This window comes from Manis javanica, chromosome 13 (genome assembly GCF_040802235.1).
Source record: "Manis javanica isolate MJ-LG chromosome 13, MJ_LKY, whole genome shotgun sequence".
NCBI lineage: Eukaryota > Metazoa > Chordata > Mammalia > Pholidota > Manidae > Manis > Manis javanica.
The window spans coordinates 64232304-64253324 of record NC_133168.1 but is presented as its reverse complement, the minus strand read 5'-3'; the positions used below and the strand labels follow the sequence as shown (position 1 = coordinate 64253324).

Below are 21021 nucleotides of genomic sequence, written 5' to 3'. Positions count from 1 at the left end.
AGAAATATACATAAAAATAAATTAATACGGTAGGTAGTAGTATTATGTATCATTAAAAATTACGAATTCTTTCAAAGTAGTTTTCTGTTTGTTACTAAAAGTTTAATTTAAACTGATATGCACGTGTAATTTATGAAATTTAACCACAAATATGTCAGTAGTTAATTCCTTACCAAGCATTCCTCTCCACACACAACTTAAACGCAAGGCAGCCTGATAAACAATAGCAAGGATTGGTACACTTTGGCCTGGGGGACAAATCAGCCCACTGCCTGATTTTATAAATAAAGTTTTATTGAAACACTTATACAGTCCTTCTTTCACATATTGTCTATCACTGCTTTTGTGACACACGGGCAGAGTTGAGTAGTTGTGTCAAAAACTATACAGGCAAAATATTTATATCTAGCCCTTTACTGAAAATGTTTGCTGACTCCCAAACAAAAGTTTTAGACTTTCATTACACCAAATGCATGGACACATGCACATATCCTTTATAAGCTCTTTAGTAAAGATTGTTTTAGGTTGGTCATTTAAGAATCTGTATGTTCCTTCTGTTTTGATTTTATAATTATATACTGACTACTGTCCAGTTTCTAGACCCTTGATATGGTAGAAGATAGTGGTTGATTCTGATTTGCATTGCTTTGTACTCCATTCCATCTTTTATGCTTTAATGTTTCTGACAGTTTATTTGAAAAGAAAATACCACCCAATATTATAGCTCCAATTTCTAAAAGATCTAATTTTAGACATTTCATATCAGTTACAAAGATAGTAACGTAGAAATTTAGATTCTGAATTAAGAAAAAGATGGCTGCATGGGTGGAAGTTTGGATGGAATTACATCACATCACGAAGACAATGGCAATGGGCCTCATAAATAAAAGTTGTTTTAACAAGGAAAAAAAAGTATTCTAGGTTTAAGAAATCCCAAAACACATGGCCCATTGCAACAAGGAGTGGTAAGGAGTAAACTGTCAACAGTTCTCTCCTTCACTTCCCCCTCTAGCTTCACAGCCCCCAAAAAAGTTACACAGCAAACAGGACTAGTGTCCAAAATTTCTTTACAGTGAAATATATGAGAATGAGAGATTAAAGCATCTCTTAAAATGTACAATACTGATTAATGGAAAATAACTAACTTGTCTTTTTTCTTTATTGTTACAAATGCAAATGGTTCCAATTAAAGTATAAGATAATTATGTTATATAGAACCTGAACATCTTTATAGAAGAAGTCAAGTAATTCAGAAGGGACTATTTCTCCTCAGAATAATTTCTGTTGCAGTGACTAAGGAAAGAGATGCACCAAGTACCTTCTAATAGTCCTTCTGTGATCACAGTTTTATGAATTCAGTTTATTTCATAAAATTCAACTCAACAGTCATTTTGTTTTGCTTCTTAAAAAGTTTCATAGTACTAGATTATGTTTAAAATCTATCTTAATAAAAGGCATTCAAATATAAAATGCCCTTTTCTCTGTATCATTCTGTTGCATTTTTAAACAGATGGACATCTGTATAGGTCAAACCAAAAACATTTCATTGATCTGCAATCCTAAGATACTGAGGTATACTCTGCATCTTCTGATGATGATAATATGCCAAATCAAGATAGAAAATTCTAATTTAAGCTTTACAAAACAAATCAATAGTGACACTCTGATTATTAATATTCTTCTTGTAAATAACATGTCACTTGCAATGCATGAAATTAAAGCCAAAAAGAACCAAGTTCATTTTTTAGTAAATGATACTTACCCCTACAGTCCACTTATTTACATGTACATTGCCAGTTATTACTATTCCAGATTACTATACAATTACCAAATTTAACTCTCCAAGTACATACCAGCAATTCAAGGAAGATACAGTCTCTTATTACATAAAGATTAATAAAATCATGTGATTACAAACACTATTATTTTTAAGTATTTTCATTAAATTTTACATCCTGACCATTAATACTCAAGAAAGGAAACTTTGTTAATAGCATTTAAAGATGCCCAAGATTCCTATGTCATAAGGAAACCTTTTCGTTATTATACAAGGAAAATACAACAACCCAACAGTCACTGTGAGCTGCTGTTTCAACATTGTAAAAAGTTTACATTTACTTTAGAAACAATTAGATGCTTTTTCCTGCACTCTTTGTAAACAAAGGTTTACATGCTTTTTCCTGCTCTCTTTGTAAACAAAGGTTTGCACATGTGCATCTACTGACTTGGATTATAAATGCAGTCAACAGATACAAAGTAAAGGTGCTCACAGTGGGATAGCGTCCAAAACATCATCCCATTTAATAGGTACTCAGAGCAACCAACTAGATGACCACTCTAGAGAGAGTTGGGCCAGAGCATTCCCAAATCTTCCACAGAAAAACAAATTCTAAGATCCTAGGGCTGGAAGGACTCAAGGAAATCATGCACCCCAATTTCCTCATTATACAAGAAAGAAAACTGAAGCTGAAAGATTTTAGTAGGCTTATCCAAAATTAGTCTGAAGACTAGAACACAGACCTTTTAATGATAAGGTAATTCTTCCAAAATTCCTTTACCTTTTTCCTTCAAGATAGCAACGTTGGATTAAAATTTTTTAAGTAAATTATACTAAATAGAAAATGGGAAAGAGAATGCCAAATAGAAATAAAAACCCATCTTATTAAAAACAGAAAGTCTTATCAAGCACAGACTTAATTCCTCAATAATTAACATATCCCTTTTTTATTCCATTTAGATTCTATCACACCTTGTTTCCCTTCACAAGGAAGTCATTGCAATAACTGCTTCCAGGCAGACACTGTTTCTAGCTGTTTCTGAAGTAAATGTGCCTATTCCTGCTGCAGCCATCCATGCTGAGAATCACAACCTATAGCTAACACAGTACTCATTCTTCCTTTTATACAAAGTCCTCTTTAATGAAGAGCCAAGGGTTGGGAAGTATTTTAAAGTCCTTGTTCTCTACTGCTAGAATTTCAAATGACAAGAATGCTATGAACAAAAAGGACTGCAAGGGAGAACTGATAAAAATTTAGTTAACCTCTAGCCAAATTAATCGTTTTAACTACGTTGAATAAAAATCTTATTTCCGTATCTTTTTTCCAATATTCTACTTGTTTTATAAAATAAAATAGCATCTTACATCACATCTAATGCTATTTTATGTGTGCAGTCCCTAAACAATCATTTTTCACCTATGTGAAACACATTTTCATGTTACTACATCAAATTTGGCAATCTTGCAAACCTGAGGTTGAGAAGAACATGACCATTTTAAAGACAAACTTGAAGAGAAAAACAGTACTTTTCAAAACCTTTCGCCAAAGGCTTCACCAGCTCAAACATAAATGAAATTAAGGCCTTTCTACACAGTGCTTGGTACCTAGTTGTCTCTAAGCAAATATTTGTTGAAATACATGAGGAGCCTTAAAATCAAAACCACAGAAAAACTCTATTTATATCAAATATTGAGTATCACCAAAACAATCCTTGCATGGTCATAAAAGCTACACATACCCATTATTGCATCTAAACCTGAAGGTAACTTCATGAGATCAGTGGGGCTATTAGTCCTATTAGAACGGTGAGGAACGTGGACTAAACGCAGCGGTTTTCAACCAGGAGTGCCTGGAAATGTGGGGAGCTGGGGGACTTTGGGTTGCCACACTGGCAGAAGAGGCAACCCTGGGGTTTAGTAGGTGGGAACCAGGGATATTAAACTGCATGCAATGTGCTGCTACAAACCCACAGAATCATCCAGCCCAAAATGCTACCACTACTGAGGGACACTGACGGAGTATGATAAACGGACAAAGTCAAACTTTAAATTAGCTCAATCCAGTAACAAAATCCAGGAAATCACCAAGAATCAACCCAAAAGGAAATAAAGTATAAAAACATATCAAATTCTCATGCTAAACTAAGAAATCTAGGCTACCTTCTCAAAATGGCAATATAGCAGGAGTAAAAGATGATCTAATTCCAAACTCAACATTATCCTGCCACCCTCTTTACCAAGTTTTCTATTTCTGTCTCATAACTGCCTCAGTGCCAATATTTGCAAAGTTTTATTATCATCTTTAGTTACTACTTCTTCGATTTTATTCAAAGCAGTCATCAAGTCCTCCTCCAGCTCCCATCCTACTATCTGTTCTGGTTCCACTTTATTACCTATATGGACTAACAGCAACCTATGAAGCCCCTTTTACTTGATCTATTCTTTTCATCCATGACACCAATGTCACATTAATCATCCTAAAAAATCATACTGTCTTCCTGGCATCATCTTATATAACTACAATGATTCCTCACTGAATATCAACATCCAGACAACTCAGGTTAACATTCAAGGCTCTCCACCAACTAGCTCCTTATTTCTCTCTCCAATTCAGTTAGGATCACTATTTCAATCAGTCTCTTTAATATTCCTCTAAACTACTATGATAATTCCTTTCTCTTTACTCTTGTCTACACTGTGTGCCTAAAATAATTTTGCCACTCCTCCCTCCCTGCCATTCTGAATCTGTATCTACTAATGTGTAGGAAATGTCATCAAATTCAATGAATTTATTTGTAATTTGACTTTGTGTAATGCCAATAAACCCCTAAATGATTCTCTACTTTCAATTACATTTATTGAGTTATAATCCTTTAGTTAGGACTGGAAACTTTTTGAAGGTAAGAATCACATTTTCATTCCTTTGAATACTCACCTGGAACAATATAAAGCTACTTGGAATCACAGAATTGTTGTTGCTGATATCACCTAATACTGCTACCTTAATTTTAAAGGTAAGAAAAAATTAATTCAAAGACACATAATTCTTTAGGGCAAGACAAGAACCAGAATTCAGGCCATAATTTATAAATCTAACCCTAACACTAAATAAGTCCTTGTTAAATGAACTCCAAAGTACAAAAATCACTTTGTAAGCTTATATTCAGCAATATTACACTGCAATCTAAAGGACAGTTCTGTGCCTTGTCAAGGCAGATTGCCTATTAAATGTATTTTCCACAAGTCAAGAAGACAATAAGTGAGGTTCTTTGTTAATAATTTGGGTAATTATAATAAAAACTCAAATTTTTACAAAAATTCAGTAAATTTAAAATTCCATTTTTCTGCTTAGTCCTTGAAATACTCATACACAAAATGATCTCACTGTGTTTAGACAAAAATACCTTAAGAATAAGATCAGAGTAGCCCATGGTTACAATAGAGTATGAAGCAAGAAATGACACTACTGAAACAGGAGTCCAGATAAGAACAATTACTAGAAACACTGATCCTTCAGTGAATAATCAGGTTGTTTTATCCCAATAGTTCTGATCCCTAAATTACTCATAAGAATAAGATTGCACCTATTGCTACAAGGCAAAAAGAAAAGAATTAAAATAATTAAATCACATCACCACTACATGACTTGGTATATTAAATTACACTTCCCTGCTTCCTATAGGTAAGTACATTCCAACCTCGTATTTTCTGCAGAAATGGAGAAGGCTGACTGTGAGGCATGTTTATAATGATATCATCAGTTATTTGCTTGTTCTACATTTATGGAGCAAATACATTAAATTTATCTTGCCTCATTATTGGTTAGATGATATTTAAGGACTAAGATTACCATTAGTTTTTGTCTATAAACATTAGCTATCAGGTGTAAGTTTCTCACTCATCAGTTTTCTTTGTTATAACCCTCAAAATTTTATTTTTAACATATAATCCTCCAACATTTAGGAAAACATCCTATCAGTCAAAATGGATATGCATTTTGAATTCTAATAGCCCAGTCCTACTTTTGAAAACATCTACTACTTTCTGTTTCACAGAAAATACTTTATCTAGAAGTGTATTTCTCTCCAAAGACACCTTCTCAGACAAATGTACTGCAGTCTACAAGAACTAAGAAAAGTACTAAGACACCAGTTGCAATAATGAAAAATAGAAAAGAGCAAGGGCCATAGAATAGACTTGTAATAAGTCTTCATGTTAAACCAATATGGAGCTTTGAAATCAGAAACTACAAATTTTAGTTGTCTAGTTCTGTAAAGAACAAAGAAGCTTACTATTTTAAATCATGTATGTAGAAATTAGATAAAAATAAAAAAGTCTTAGTCATTTTCTATAAATTAAAGCCATACTAAACAAAGTTTATAAGCTTATCTGCTACTTAATCTGGACAGAAGGTTTAAGTAGGTGGCACTACTGGTAGGCAAACCAATTTATCACACTGTAATACTTTTATAAATCACAAAAAAGGAAAGTAGAAATACGATTGGTAAATCGTTTTCCTGACTTCATTCTAAATATAGTAAGAGGTTCTAAAAAAAGATTTAAAGTATTAAGTGTAAACTGTAACTACAGGTCCACTTTCATTCACATAGTATTCAAATATAAAAAACGTGTATAAACAAAAAAGTCATATACAATTGATTTTAGACACTGATCCTTGTTTTTATGTGACAATTAGCATTAGGCGTAACATTCTAACTCTTCCCTTTGGGCCAATTTACTAGTTACTGAAATGCATTAGGGGTAAAAGTCTTGTCTAAGAAAAATACTTGGTTTTATAAAATCAGCCCTGCTGGTGGTAGTCACTTATAATCACATTATTAAGTGGGCAGATTGGCTATTGAAAGGGGAAAAAAAAAGTTATGCACCACAGAAAAATTGGGGCTGCAGTGGGGAAAAACTAAAAATTGAACACATTTGAAAAAAAAGCAAAATCAAAAAATAACTCATTTAATTCAACTTTTTTTTTCATTTAGTCCAGTATTGATATTCCTTTGTTGGAAACAAAAACAACAAAAAATTCTGCTTCAGTTCTAAACAGTCCATCTGCATCTGACAATACACTATTTTTATCATTGCAGAGAGTTTGGCTCAGCAGTTCAGACCTGTACTGACAAAATCAACTTTATTTCCATCTTCACAAGATTAAAATAGGAACCCTAAGCTAGAAGGTATCATCACTGGATTTAGTAATAAAAATACCTAAGAAATTGAAGCCAAAATTACTCTAGTCTTAATTAACTGGATATTTGGACGACCGCTATTTAGATACACTGTCTTAGAAATTCAGATTAAGATTTCGCCTTTACCATTTTAATAGGGATGAATGCCCTACTGGTATTTTCTATGAATGGCAAACTTCACTTAGCAACACAGTTCAGTGACCCATCTGGAAACTTTTATAAGCATTTTGAAGATGGCACCACAAATGAAATTTGAGGTATATCCTGATACTATATATAATACTATATTACTTTTTTGAAATAAGGATTTTAGAAGATTTTAAGTAAAATAAAAGGCACAGGTTTGGCTCAAATGCATTTGAACTTCTCTCCCTTCTCAGGAGCCAGATAATCTAACATGTGAGGGGAAAACTCCCCCTTTTTGTTTTTTGGGGTTTTCTGTGTTTTTGTTTTTGACAATAGCAATGTGTTTTGAGATCCCCTAGGTGTTTTTTTTTTTTCCTATTGCCACCCTATTTCTTCAATAATGTAGGAAGCATATATACATATGGCTGAACAAAGAATTTTCTTTCAAAATATTATGTTTAAATTTAAAAATGATGGTAGTTACATTAAGTATGGTTAAATGTCATTGTAAAAACAAACACATTTGTATTTCAGGTTAAAAGTTTAAAAGAGGAAGTGAGAAGTATTCTCTATGGTTTAGACTAAAGAAATGACTTTAAAGAATGAGTATTTGAAATAACACTATGAAAAAACTATTACAGTTTAGGCATAATCAGGAAAAATCATTCTATTTACACTAATACTTCATAGTACAACCTAATAGGTTTCATATAAACATAACAGACAGACCACAAAAGAGAAACCCTATAGTACACTTACCCATCTTACTAAGAAAATGACCTAACTTGTAGAAATAGCAACCCTTCATAACTACTAATATAAAATTAATTCATATTTGTCTTCTAATGTTTTTTGTAGATGGACAAATAAGAAACAACAAAATTAAACTTCTAATTTATTAGAATAATAAATGGGCCCTAAGTTCAATGTCTACCATGGACAGAAGTTTTAAAAGCAGTTAAAACGTGCCCTGTGCTTTTATTTTTAAACCTCATCCTTAATATATTCCATTCACTAGAACACTAGTGCAAGCTAGAATACTGTCCCTAGAAACTTCTAGCTCTTTGTAAAGACAGTAGTTAACCATAGCAAAACTTTAGAACTCTATGTGGATACATATCGTTACTATAAACTGAGAGCTGAAAAACATCATAGCAACATATAATCTGAACATGTGTGTATAATCAAAGGAAAAGCCAACACCACATGATTTCACATTTCTTCGGAATTAAACAGGAGAACAACTAATTAGCAATACAGAAACGCAGGAAAGGATACAGTACAAGTTAAAAGAAAATAAAATTAAACGAAAGGATACAGCCTTAAAGCACCAGTCTGAGTACCCACTGCCAGGATCTTCTGTACAGGATCAAAGGCCAGGGCTGAGGGTTGATAGGGAAATCCATGGCGAACAGTCTAGGGATGGGCAAGTAACATAACAGCAACCAAGGCAGCAAGCAAAATTTAAGAACAGGTAAGTCAAGAGGCATTGGAGTCTAGAACCAATTATAAATGAGGCAAAACACATATGTATATGCACTTACTGCTTTAAAAAAACATATTACATCTACATTAACCAAAATTCACATAGAACCTGAAATCAAAAAAATCTATCCCATGTTATACTTTAATTTCTGCTTTCCTGTAATATTGCTATTCTACAGAGAAAAAAAAGTCTTGTTAATATTCTATACTATTAGTCTGAGACCAAATTACTTAAGTTTGCAGTGCTCAAAAATGTTGTAAATTCATGTCAAAACGTAATTCATGCTTTTATTTCAAGTGTGATAATTTCATCATTACGTGGATGCTAAAGCAAGTACTTCTAAGGAAAAGCTGTCATATAATTTAATCGAGGATTGAGTAAAGCAATGATCAAACATCTATCCCCAACATTTTGCAATTGTAACAGAATGCAAATAAGTACAATATGTATTTGTGTGTTTTGCAATTACATCCTTAATAATTTTAGGGCATTAGGGCAAAAAAGCAGATATACACTTTTAAGAAACATTGACATACGATTGCATGGCATTTAGAAGGCAGGTATTAATACCAAACCAAGTTTGTATTTCTCATTGAGCAGCTGATCAATTAATTCGCTGCATCATTCTTTCTGAATTACAGACCGCGATGGCAATTGTGCCATTAATAGGCAAAAACCACAGTACTGTACTTTTTAAGCAAACAGAATAACAAAAGGACCTTAGGATTTCATATTTTAAGCCTCCTACTACATTTAAAGAAAAAGTTATGAGCAAATATCTATTGAACAGGTTTGAGTTTTTGATATTCATCAGTTTCCAAAGGAAACTTCGAAGATAAATTATGTTAAAATGATTGACTATAAAAGCTGTAAGATTAACGACACAAATTAAAGGTCAGTAAAATGCTTTAGAAGCAACCTTGAAATGATTGCTGCATGTGAAAACGAGAGAGAAAAAATCACCCAAAAGGTGTAAGATGATGCAAATCTCCAAAACAACCCACCAAGAAAACGCTTGCTAGAGGAGGCGCGAGCCCTTTCTTGGAGTGTATAGTATGACCGGCGCTCTGTTCCCTCGCACTCCCGCGTAAAGCCCAAGCGGCCCCCTACGACCCCAACTGCCGCGGGCTGCGCGCTCCGTTCACCTTGCAGAGCTGGAAGTGCTCGGACTGGAGCGTTTCCTGGATCTCGGGCTCCCGGGTCCCAGACGCGTGCTGCGGCGGCGGCGGCTGCTGCGAGGCCGAGGACGAGCCGGCGGTCAGGCCATCCAGCACCTTCCTGATGTTGAATTTCCTCATGGTCTCAGCGGGGCTTCCGCGCAGCCCGGGAGGGGAGACAAGGTATGTCCCCGGGCGGGGCGAACGAGCCCGGGCAGAGGGCAGCTTCGACCGAGGACTCGGAGGAGTGCGACAGAGTGGGAGTGTGAGAGGAAGGGGGCAGCGGGGGAGAAGCAGAAGATAATCCAACCAGGAAACACTGCGACGAGGAGAGCAGCGGCCGGCAGAACCCCTGGCGGCGACCCCTCTTCCTCCGAGGCCGCCGCTGCTCGCCGCGGCTGCTGTGGCGCCGCTTCAGCCGCCGCCGCCGCCGCCTCGCTCCGCGGCCCGGCGGAACAGCAGTGGCGGCGGCGCCGAGCCCGCTCCGCCCAGCCTCACCTGGCCGCGGGCTGACTCTGCGCCGCCCCGCCGCCCCGGCTCGCCGCCGCCGCCGCCGCCGCCGCCGCGTCCATGGCCCGCGGCCCCGCCGCTCGTCGCCCGCCCCGGTCCCGCAGTCCCTCGGCGCTTCCTCCCGCTCCTGCTCTTCCTCCGCCTCCTCCCGGGGGGCGCCGCCTCTCCGTCCGCGGCTGCCGCTCGGCCTCCCCGCAGCTCAGCGCCGCCGCCCGCCCAGCATCGCACGCCGAGCGCCCGGTGTGGGTCCCCGCACTCTCCGCCTCGCTCCTCCGCCGCCGGCCCGGCTCGTCCTCGCTCCTTCAGAGCCTGGCCGCCTTCCTCAGGCGCCGCCGCCCGCGCTCCCGCGCCGCCGCTCCTCTCGCCTGACAGCGCGCCTGGGCACAAGGCACCAACGCCCGCCCAAAGCAGCGGCGGCAGCCGCGGCTACAGCACTGGCCGCGTTGGTGGCAGCAGCTGGGCCTCCGCCGAGCGGGCTGCTGGGCATGCGCACGGGCACCCCTCCCCCGCTGGAGTGGAGCTGGGCTTAAATTATCCTCTGCGAAAATCCCAGACGGTGGCTAAATTCTTCCCACCCCAATCGCCCTGTCAGAGTGTGCAGCTGCTTCTCCTGCAGCTGAGATAGTAAAAATGTTGCCGACTAACAAGCAGGAAACCTTTATTTCAAATTCGGTCATTAAAGCGGGGGTTTATGCTCTCACCCTTGGAGGTACACACTCCTAGCTGCTTACAATATTATTGTTATTGCTTTACTGATGGGCTTTGTTTTGAATTGACTTGGATTTAGTTTTTGAAAAAGAGCGTCTAGGGTAACGATTGTATCTGTGGCAAGAGGACGGCCGACTTAGATGGGAACTAGGAAGGGAGACAAGCCTGGAGCGGGAGGCAAATAATTCTTTCCCGAAGCTGTTACTCTTGGTAGAATTAAAACCTGGCCTTGGCAGATAGCTGCTAGAACGGAGCGGCTGCCAAAGGGGAACGGCTCCAGGGCTGGGCGTCTGCCCCGACAGTGACACACCACCCCAGGATGCAGCCCGCACGCCAGGGTGGGTGGGGACGGGGCAGGAGCGAGGGTGGAAGTAAACACCGCTCTGCCACTCAGTTTCAGAACCTTCAATCCGCTCTGTAATGCTGGTTAGCCACTCAGTAATCCCCAGCCGCTTCTCCACTCTTGCAAGGGGAAAGAGGGGAAGGATGAAGTTTTTGCTGAGACCTTTCCGCTGCTTCACAGACACAGTCCCGCTTGGATGCTTAGAGACAAATAAATGTCTGGCTCAAGTTTGAAAAGGTAGAGATTCACGCTGCGGATACACTACCGGAGAGGAGAGGGTGTTTGACAAGGTGGATGGGAAACAGGTACTTGATTAAGAAGGATGTGGAAACTAGGCAAAACGTAAGGAAGGACAGAAGTGCATAAAGACGAATTTGATTCGTGGCAAGGGGAAGGGAAGGGTATTGGGGAGGGAGTATTCTGTCCCGGGTTAATGACTCCCGGTCCTCGACGGTCCGGCGAAGAGCCGCCAAAAGGTTGCAAAGGGTTCTCCGAGCGGAAATCACAAGTGCCGCCCTCTTCTCTGTGATTGGCCACTTGCTGCCCTTTCAGGGAAATTCTCGTCATAGTATTGGTTGAGGTGACAGGCCTTCAGCAAACCAACTACGACTGGGGCTCAGGGATTTCGGGACATGTAGTTCTCTGTAGAGCTTCCTCATGCAAGGACCAGGTCTTTTGAAGAAGGTTACACTTGGAACCTATAAAATTGTTTAGTGGTATTTTTATTGAATTACGCAGTTAATTCACAGGGTGCAACGAACAATAAAACAAATTTGATGGTTTTCTTAAGCTATGTCCAAATACACATATTATTCAGAGTGACATTGTGCAAGGGAGTGAAGATGCAAAAAATACAATTTTTGCTTTCAACAAGTTCACCACAGTCTAAAGGGGAGCCAACCTAACATAAATAAGTAATTGTGAAACAATGTGATTCACACATTGATGAAATCATGTACGAGTACAGCATGGTAATTTAATCAGCTAGAGAAAGCCTAGAAATGGTGATATCACCGTAGTTGAGTCAAGATGAATAGGCTGACCAAAGCGACAGGAGGGCTGATGGCAAGGTAATCACAATAACCTGGAGAGTTTTTAAAAAAATACACATGCTTCCATAGGGGGGAATTGCAAAACATATCAGTTCCCCACAGAATTTTATGAACCACCTTTCACCTAGGTTGAAAGTAAATTTGTTGGATAATTTGTCATCCTTGGATTATAAAACTCTTTGGAAAAGGGACAACTTGCTGAGAGGCCTTGTGATGTAGTGCAAAAGTCCCAGGCTTTGTTGTTTGCCAGACATGAATTTCATTCCAGGCCTTGGTAATATGTTCAACCCTTGGGCAAATTTTTTAATTTTCCTAAGGGTCAGATTTCTCATGTGTAAAATGAGACTAATACTGCTTTCTTCCTAGGGTTTTTAAGGATAAACTGGGGAGGAAAAATGTGAAGTTTACACTACATTGGTTAGCACTATGCAGATACTAAAAAATGTCAGTATTTCCATTCTACTATCAGGATCATTGAGGTGGAAGGATCTTCAAGATATCTCCAGTTTAAGCCAGTCCCCCATTTTGTGTCTAGAATTTTTGTCTTGATTTCTATACTTCATCTCTCTTCTCAGATTATGAACTCTCCTGGCATTCCCTAACCATTCGTTCATAGAGGACACGTGGAATTTAAGATGAATGTGGAGCATATCTGCTGTAGCTTTGTAAACTTGCAGTCCACTTTCTCCAAGCTCAGGGAGATCAGAACATATCCAAATTCTGGTAGGTAAAAAACACAGTGCCCCAAAATATCTACCCTTAATGTAGAAAAGATCAACTCATTTCTTATAAGTCAGTTTCAATTAATTAATTGATTTTTAATTAGTAGACAATATAAGAATTTAAGTTAAAATTGATTAGAAATTATAGTTTTAGAATAAGATGATTAAAATGCAATAGTACATATTTTTCATTTTAAAATTCACATAACAGAGTTTTACCTATAATTTCTCAACAAAGTTTGACTTGTTTGTTTGTTTTAATGAATGAACCAAAGCATTGATTCTTTGGGCAAGTGACATTCTCCCCAAATGGAATTCTTTTTTACTTGTTTTTTGAAGAATGGACAAGGAGATGGTGATGAATATGTATAAAACTGACAAATTATAAATAGCTATATTATATTTAGCTGAGTCAGGACAGTTCTAAACAATACACAGTTAACACAATGAAAATAATAAGGGGAAAAAAGATACAAAAATAAAGTCAGCTCATTAAATTATCTGGCAAAGAGGGCCAAAGACAGAGATTTCATAACCTTCCCAAATCTTCCAGTCCTGATTATCTTGTTTAAAGAGTATTAGGCTAACAAAGACTCTTCTTTTGATCTATAGGGACAGTTGGATGTTGATTGTGAGAGGAATAAGGTGGAAACTGAAAATAAATATTTTAATGAGAAATTATGTTATTGGCAAAAACTTTCTGGAAGGTAGACCAAATCTACCTCACCTACTGGCATTCATTCATATTGCCTTAGTATCAGTTTATTGAATCCCAAAGGATGTATGCATGACAATAATTGATTCACTACACCATTTAACAGAATACTGAATTTAATTATTTGTAAATGGTCACAGAGATATTAGTTAGTTTGCCTAGTTCAGGCCCCCTTTTCTGAATGAGTCCCCTAGGTCCTGCTGAAATGCTGGGCCTGGGCAACCTTGCTTTGGTCAGGTGACCATATGTCCTGGCCCAAACTGACTGGATCAGAGGCAGACCCCTTGAAATAAGCCAAGCCAAGACATCATCTTCTTCTGGGACCTTGGAATTGAATCACAAAGATCCTAATTAGTCTGAACTAGGATGTCATGTAGAGCTGGGGCTGAAGCTGAGAGTGCCGGTACTTAAATGGAACACGGGAAAACAGAGCAGACACAAAAACTATAGTAAAGTGACCTCAGAGAGTTTGACAGTAAAGTCTCCATTCCTGATTTTCCAATTCCCTGTCCTTATTCCTTGTAAAATCTGGCTATACTTTCTCTCCTCCTTTGTGTATAAATAGTTTGTATGGCTTTCTGGTTTTTGCAATCAAATATTCTGACAGAAATTTAGGTACAACCTGCCTCAAAATATAAAGGAAGGTAGAACTAGTCTCTTACACTTAAAAGGCTACTTCAGTCATCCAGCAACGAGTTGGTAGCTTAGACTGGGACGGTTAAAAGTAGTGGTTGTGGTAAGAAAGAGTCAGATTCTGGATTATATTTTAATGGTAGAACCAAGAGGGTTTTCTGACAGTATGGGAGCAGGGTAGCAGAGAAATGCAAGAGGCAAAGATGATGCCTGTTTCTGGCCTGAGCACTTTAAAGAGTAGTGTTGAAATTTAATTTCCACATTTATGACTTCTGGATAATTTTATTACCATTTGTGGCTGAGACTCCCCACAAATATCAACAGCTAAATAAACTAAGTTTTGACTGGTAAAAAGCAAGATCCATTACATTGTGATCTTGCCCATCTCTGGCCTTTCTAAAACAAGAAAGTAGGAAGATATTAGTGAGCCTTCATTATTCCATAAATTACCTCTATTACTATTTAATATTATTTGTAAGATTATCCGTATAGACCAAAAAAAGGCCAGTAAATTGAAGTGAAAATTCCAAAAGTGCAAAACAAAGCTCATTGAACCAAATAAACACTTAAATGTAAAGTATGAGCCATTAATGTAATATGAGTAAAAAATACTGTCAAATTCTTAAAACTTAGAAACTGCTTGGGCAATCAGGAGTTCCTCGATAAACTCTCATTTATTTCAAATGCTATTTCAAAAATGGAACAATATTCAAGGTAATGAATAACATCCCAGTATTTTTAACTTCAGTATCTTATTTTAGGATTTAAATGTTGTTATAAATATTTTAAGAATTTTGCTAAACTTTTGTCAAAAGTTCAGTTTTTTCAAATAACTCCTTATGATTTGATTTGTGGTCTAAAGAGCCAGCAACAGAGTTCATACTTTATTATACTTCATGCAAGTACACTTCATATACCATGGTAACTGAGTAAGCCTTGAAAAGCAGTTAAAGTTCATATTTTGTTCCAATCCTGCTGCCATTGCTTCTTTATGTTCTACTTTGCATGTCACCTTCTGCCAAATACCCTCCAACCCTGGCAACACACACAAAAAAAGAGAGAGAATGAATTATATATATCATAATGCTTCTCAAAGTAGTCTCTTAGGAAAGGTCCAGCATACCAAATGTGATTCTGAAGGAACTGCCAGGCTGCACATTTGATTTTTTTGTAATTAAATACTTCTCAGCACACAGGTCAGTAACTAAGTCTAGCATGCTAACAGAAACCTGAACACTTTCTTCCCCTCAGAGAGAGTCACTAGACGTGGCACCCCAGAGAGATAGTGTCAGTTGTGGCTGAATGATGCAACAGGGCCTTCCATCTCAGGCTCTGAGGCTAGACACACTGTCCCATCTCTTAGTCATCTGGCTGTAGAACTTTTAAATGTCGACTCTCCTTGCTTTCTGACCAACCCCACAGAAGTCAGAAAGGTTTGAAACAAAAAACTCTAATGTAAGAAGAGTGGGAGCAATCCTCTGTCCAAGGACCCATCAGATCCAGATCTAACAATGAAAAACATGCAAGGGATACTAAGGAACTCTTGGCAGTTTTATATAGAAGGTGGGTAAGCATAGTCTCAATATGAGGGACAGAGTTCCCCAATATGAGACCAGGTATCTAGCTTTAAATTCAGAATTTACACTCAGGATTTAAACTCAGGATTCCTTAATGGTGTTTTTAACAAACCAAATATTTAGTGCAACCACAATGTGCCTACAAATCTATCATTGTTGTATGTGCTTCCCCCAGCTCTAGGTCAAACATCTTTGACTTTATGTAACCTCTGGTCTCATGGTCATCTGCCCTTTTTAATATTATTCTATAATTCTATTTTCACATACTCTTAGTCTCAGTTCTGCCGAGTGGTCCTTGCAGTATTCCAGATTCTCTGACCAATGGCACAAACTCAGTTCCTCTGAGCACACAATTTTTTTTATTAAGGTATCATTGATATACAATCTTATGAAAGTTTCACATGAGCAACATTGTGGTTACTACATTCACCCATATTATCAAGTCCCCCCACACACCCCATTGCAGTCACTGTCCATCAGCATAGTAAAATGCTATAGAGTCACTACTTATCTTCTCCGTGCCATATTGTCTTCCCCATGACCCCCCTTCTGTATCAAGTAACCTGCTAACATGCTAATAAACCAAAACACTCATAAAATTAATGTAAAAAATATCATCTATACCCCAAATAAAACAGCTTTTTTATTCTCAGCATAATCACACACACACACACACACACACACACACACACACACACACACACACACCACATAACCCTAGTTCCCCAAACCTTCCAGAACAATTTAGATCTTGTCTGAATGATTTCTTAAGATAACCTTTGAGAGAAGATAAAAGTTAGCATAGGAAAACATCTCCAGAATTCTCCTCACCTATTTATAAAACCCTCTCACCCTACCCTTGCCCATCTCATGACAGCTCTTCCAACATTCCAATCCCTCTCTCCTTAGGAAGCCCAGCCTTTGCTGGATGACTGACTTACTCTTTCCAAACTCCCCCCTCCCAGACATTTTCTTCTTCTGTAATGCCATCTACTCCCTTCTCTCTGACACTCAACTAATATTCTCAGCTAATCAGAAAAAAATGGGAGTGAATAGCCCAGAAACACAAAAAGAATATTCTTTACAAGGGAGGAATGAGGAACGTGACTATGGACACTTAAGTAGTTTAGTTTCAGTTTGTTCCTGGACCATAAACACACCCAAAGAGGTAATAATTGTGATGTCAGGTACACATAATACCTGAAGTCTCTAAAGCATGGGAGAAAAAAAAGAAGCATGCAGTGCTACATTAATTCCCAAAATCGATGATCAAGAATCTGAATCCTGGTGCTTCTGTTTATTTGCTAGCAGGACGAGCCTTAGTATTCCATTCCACAAACATCTCCTTTATGCCCGCTGTGTGACAGGTACTTTGCTGGGTGTTGTGGGGAGTACAAACACGGTACAACTTGGCTGTGGAACTCAATAAGATGCCACTACAGTGATAAGGAGGCAGAAACCCTAAAAGGAATAACAAGAACCAATGCCAAAAACCTCTTGATTCTCCTAAGGATTGTTACCATATGTCATTTCAAGCTCTCCATAACAACACTCTCCCATTGGGTCTGTATTCATCATGATACCTTGTCCCAGAGGATGAAAGCAACACCTGGGCCTGGGAAAAATGGAGGGTGGAGGAGGGAAGACTGGAGTTACTCAATTCCCTATTATTCATCCAAAATCTCCAACTACTCCCACTAGGTTTCATCCAGACTAGCATGACCCAAATATTTCCACCAAGGCTTAATCTTGCTCAACAGGCCCCAAATACAATGTCCCTTCCTTGGTTTCCTCATAACCTTGAGGAGGGTGTAACCTTGAGGTGTGGCTTCATAACTGGAGTGAGTGGAAGTTCTCACATTTACACACAGGTTAGGTCCTATTCACCCTTCAGCAGGAAGTGAAGGGCCTTTTTTATTTTTGTAGTGATGAACTAAGTGATGATTCCTTGAAGCTCAGGCCTGTAGGAAGAAAAACAAGGAGAACATCACGATTTTCTTTGCTCCACATTATCTTTTAGCAGTTGGAATGACGGTACTTTTGAGAAGCCAGTGGAAAAAAAGTGGTTTGAGACTATCAGTCAACCAAAAAACTTTTACGTAGGGCCAATACATTGGGAGGATAAATGCAACACTAGCATTTTGCAATTTTAGGGTCCCATGTATTGCAAAGTAATATTATCTGTCTCTGCTCTTTCAAATGATTCATACTCAGTTTTCAGTCATGAGGTTTATTTCCTCTGATTTGTCCAGTGTTCTGTCTGAGCATCTAACCTTAGTAACAGCTGGCTTAAAATGCAGTGCATAACATCGATGCATAAATTCCTCTGCAATGGCTACCTCTTAATTTGCTCAAAAACTAGAAATGTTCTGCTTATTCATGATGAGAATGTTTTCTAAATTCAGGAAATTGAAGAGGAAGTTCCATGATGGCATTATCATGGGTCAGCAGCCTAGTGGTTTCCTTAAAGAGGCATCTTACTGCATTTGAAATTGAGAACAGAGGTACCCATCTAGTGATAATGTGAGTGTTAAAGTGCAACCAACTTGAGTAATTCTATTGTCTCTTTAGCTATTCAGATATGCAGAGCTGCTATTCACTCTTTTGCATTTCTATTTCTTATGTCATGGAAGAACAGAGAAGGCTCAGACCACTGAGGCATACCTGAATTCTGTTAAGTAGCATCTGACAAGTCATTTAACACTTAAGCTCTCATTTTCTCATGTGTAAAATAGGAGTACAAATGCCTTCCTAAGGAGAGTGTTATAAGATTAGAGACAAAGAGTGTAAAGTTCCTAGCTCAAAACCTATCATAAATATTGAAATTAAATAATATCTATTCAAATCATTCTCTGTGATGTCTGTTGCCCCTCTCTGGGTGATTTTATTTTATTCTTGGAACTTAAATGTTATCTAAACATTGATGATTCCCAAATTTGTATGTCCATTTCAAACCTCTCCCCTGAATTCCAGATTTGATTCATAAATGTCTCTTTGGCATCTCTACTTGGATATCCAAAAGGCATTTAAAACTTAAGGTCCAAACTAAATTCTTCCCTTCCAATTGCAAACTATATGTTACATTTTCCAAAATCTTCCTTTTTTCTGTTCATGGTGGTTCTATCCTCTAGATGTTCAGGCCCACATGAAGAAACTTATACCACCCACTTCCGTACCTCTCCCACAACACAAAACACACACACACACACACACTGCATATTTCTATTTCAAGTTCACCAGCAAATCTCAGCTCTATCTTTACAGTATATTCAGAATTTGACAAATTTTCAAAACTTCCACTTTTCATGCCTTAGTCCAAGTCAGAATCAGTTTTCATATGGATTATTGAACTATATACCAGATTAATCCCCTCTCATCTATGCTCAAAAGAGTGACCAATTTAAAAATCAAGTCAGATATGTTGGTTCAGTCTCCTTCAGTAAAGTAAAGAAAGGGCTTCTCCATTCTCAGTAAAGACTCAAGTTCTTTATAAGGGCCTACACAGGCCCTACAGGATCTGTCCCTCCTCCCTTTCTGTCCTTATGTCCCTCCACTCTCCTGTTCACTTCACCATGGCCACACTCATTTCTTGCTTCTTGATTAGAGCCAGCACATTTGTACCTTAGGGCTTTGCATTAGCTCTTCTGCCTGCATAAACCAGGGGCAGACTTTTTCTTTACTAGGCCAGATACTAAATATTTTCAGTTTTACAGGCTACATACAGCCTCAGCCACAACTACTTAGCACAGCCAATGTAGTGCAAAAGCAGCCATAGACAATGTGTTAGCAGTCTGTGTGGCTGTGTGCCGATCAAACTTTATTTATAAGAACAGGCTGTGCACTGGGTTTGGCCAAGCCCTGTTCAGTACTTGTTTCCCCGTATTTGATCCCCACATATGGTCTATGCCCACATTTCCTTCATGCTCCTCCCCAATTGTCGCAAGTGTTGCCTTACTTTTCTTGGCCCTCCTTGGCTTTCTCCCATAAAATAGGAGAGATTTCACTCTTCACCACACACACACACACTCTCTCTCTCTCTCTCTCTCTCTCTCTCTCTCTCTCTCTCTCTCTCTGTCTCTCTCTCTCTCTCTCTTTCTTTCAAACACACTATCAGGCACTTTGCATCCCCAGCCCAGGCTTCTAACTTGGCCTTTTTTTTTCCTTCCATACACTAACCACTACCTGACACACTACACATTTATTTTTCTGGGACTTCGTTCTCTTCTCTGCTGTGTCTCTGCAACATAGAACAGTTGACTGGTGTAGAATGAATCAAAGAGCCCTGGGCCAGAGGGCTGGAGTTCCTTCTGGCTTCTAGTATAAGCCAGTACAGCCCTTCAGCATGTCACTTAACCACTCAAATTATAAATATCCTTTGCAAAATGGGTGAAAATAAGACAGGCTATAGAGATCAAATCGAATGGTAAATGCAAAAACAAAAACAACAAGAAAAAAACCCAAACCCCAAATCCTATGAAAAGTAATAGAAATGTAAGTTTCATTTGATAGCTGATGCATCTTAATCTCTTTTAGGAAAAATATAAGTACTCTGCAAACCAAAAACCTTTGACTTATTCAGGGTTCTAAATGACCAAAGTAATTTCCTTTTTATGGTCATTTTCTCAGCTTCAAACTTTGAAATATAGAAGAAAAGAAAATGGAAGTCTTTAGGAATCACTTGAAGATTCAGCCTAATTGATTTCCTCTTTTCCCAACATTCCTTCACAATCTAAGCATCCAGAGATCAGGCAGAGGCCTTCATTTGGACCTCCAGTTTATAATTTAAAAATGTAAAGTTTTTACATTTAAATTGATTAAACCTAGAGTTGTATCTTTGACTCACCTGTTCTAGTAATTGGACTTGTAAGCTATGATTTATGTTTATAAGATATTTGAAATGGAAAGATCATATACCAGAATACTGTCTAAGGTTCATGACTTCTAGTTCCTAGTGAATTATTTCTAATATTTACTCATACTAATTCTAAAGTAATCAAGTTTGAGAGAAGCACAA

General features: G+C 38.3%; 1 protein-coding gene and 1 long non-coding RNA gene across 7 annotated transcripts in view; one reads left to right on the top strand and one right to left on the bottom strand.

The window, feature by feature from the left end:
- Window positions 1-10251, bottom strand: part of STXBP5 (syntaxin binding protein 5) — a 168306-nt gene extending 158055 nt beyond the window's left edge. For all 6 annotated transcript variants that reach the window (XM_017650285.3, XM_037022011.2, XM_017650300.3 and 3 more), the window contains exons 1-2: window positions 9736-10251; window positions 8423-8520 (exon numbers count right to left, since the gene is read on the bottom strand). In XM_017650285.3, coding sequence (XP_017505774.1) covers window positions 8423-8520; window positions 9736-9888 — 251 coding nt within the window. In that variant the 5' untranslated portion in view covers window positions 9889-10251. The remainder of the gene's footprint in view (window positions 1-8422; window positions 8521-9735) is intronic.
- Window positions 10252-12757: 2506 nt separating this feature from the next.
- LOC140845500 (uncharacterized) overlaps window positions 12758-21021 on the top strand; it is a 32458-nt gene continuing 24194 nt past the window's right edge. The window contains exon 1 of the long non-coding RNA XR_012124308.1: window positions 12758-13083. This is a non-coding gene — a long non-coding RNA (uncharacterized lncRNA). The remainder of the gene's footprint in view (window positions 13084-21021) is intronic.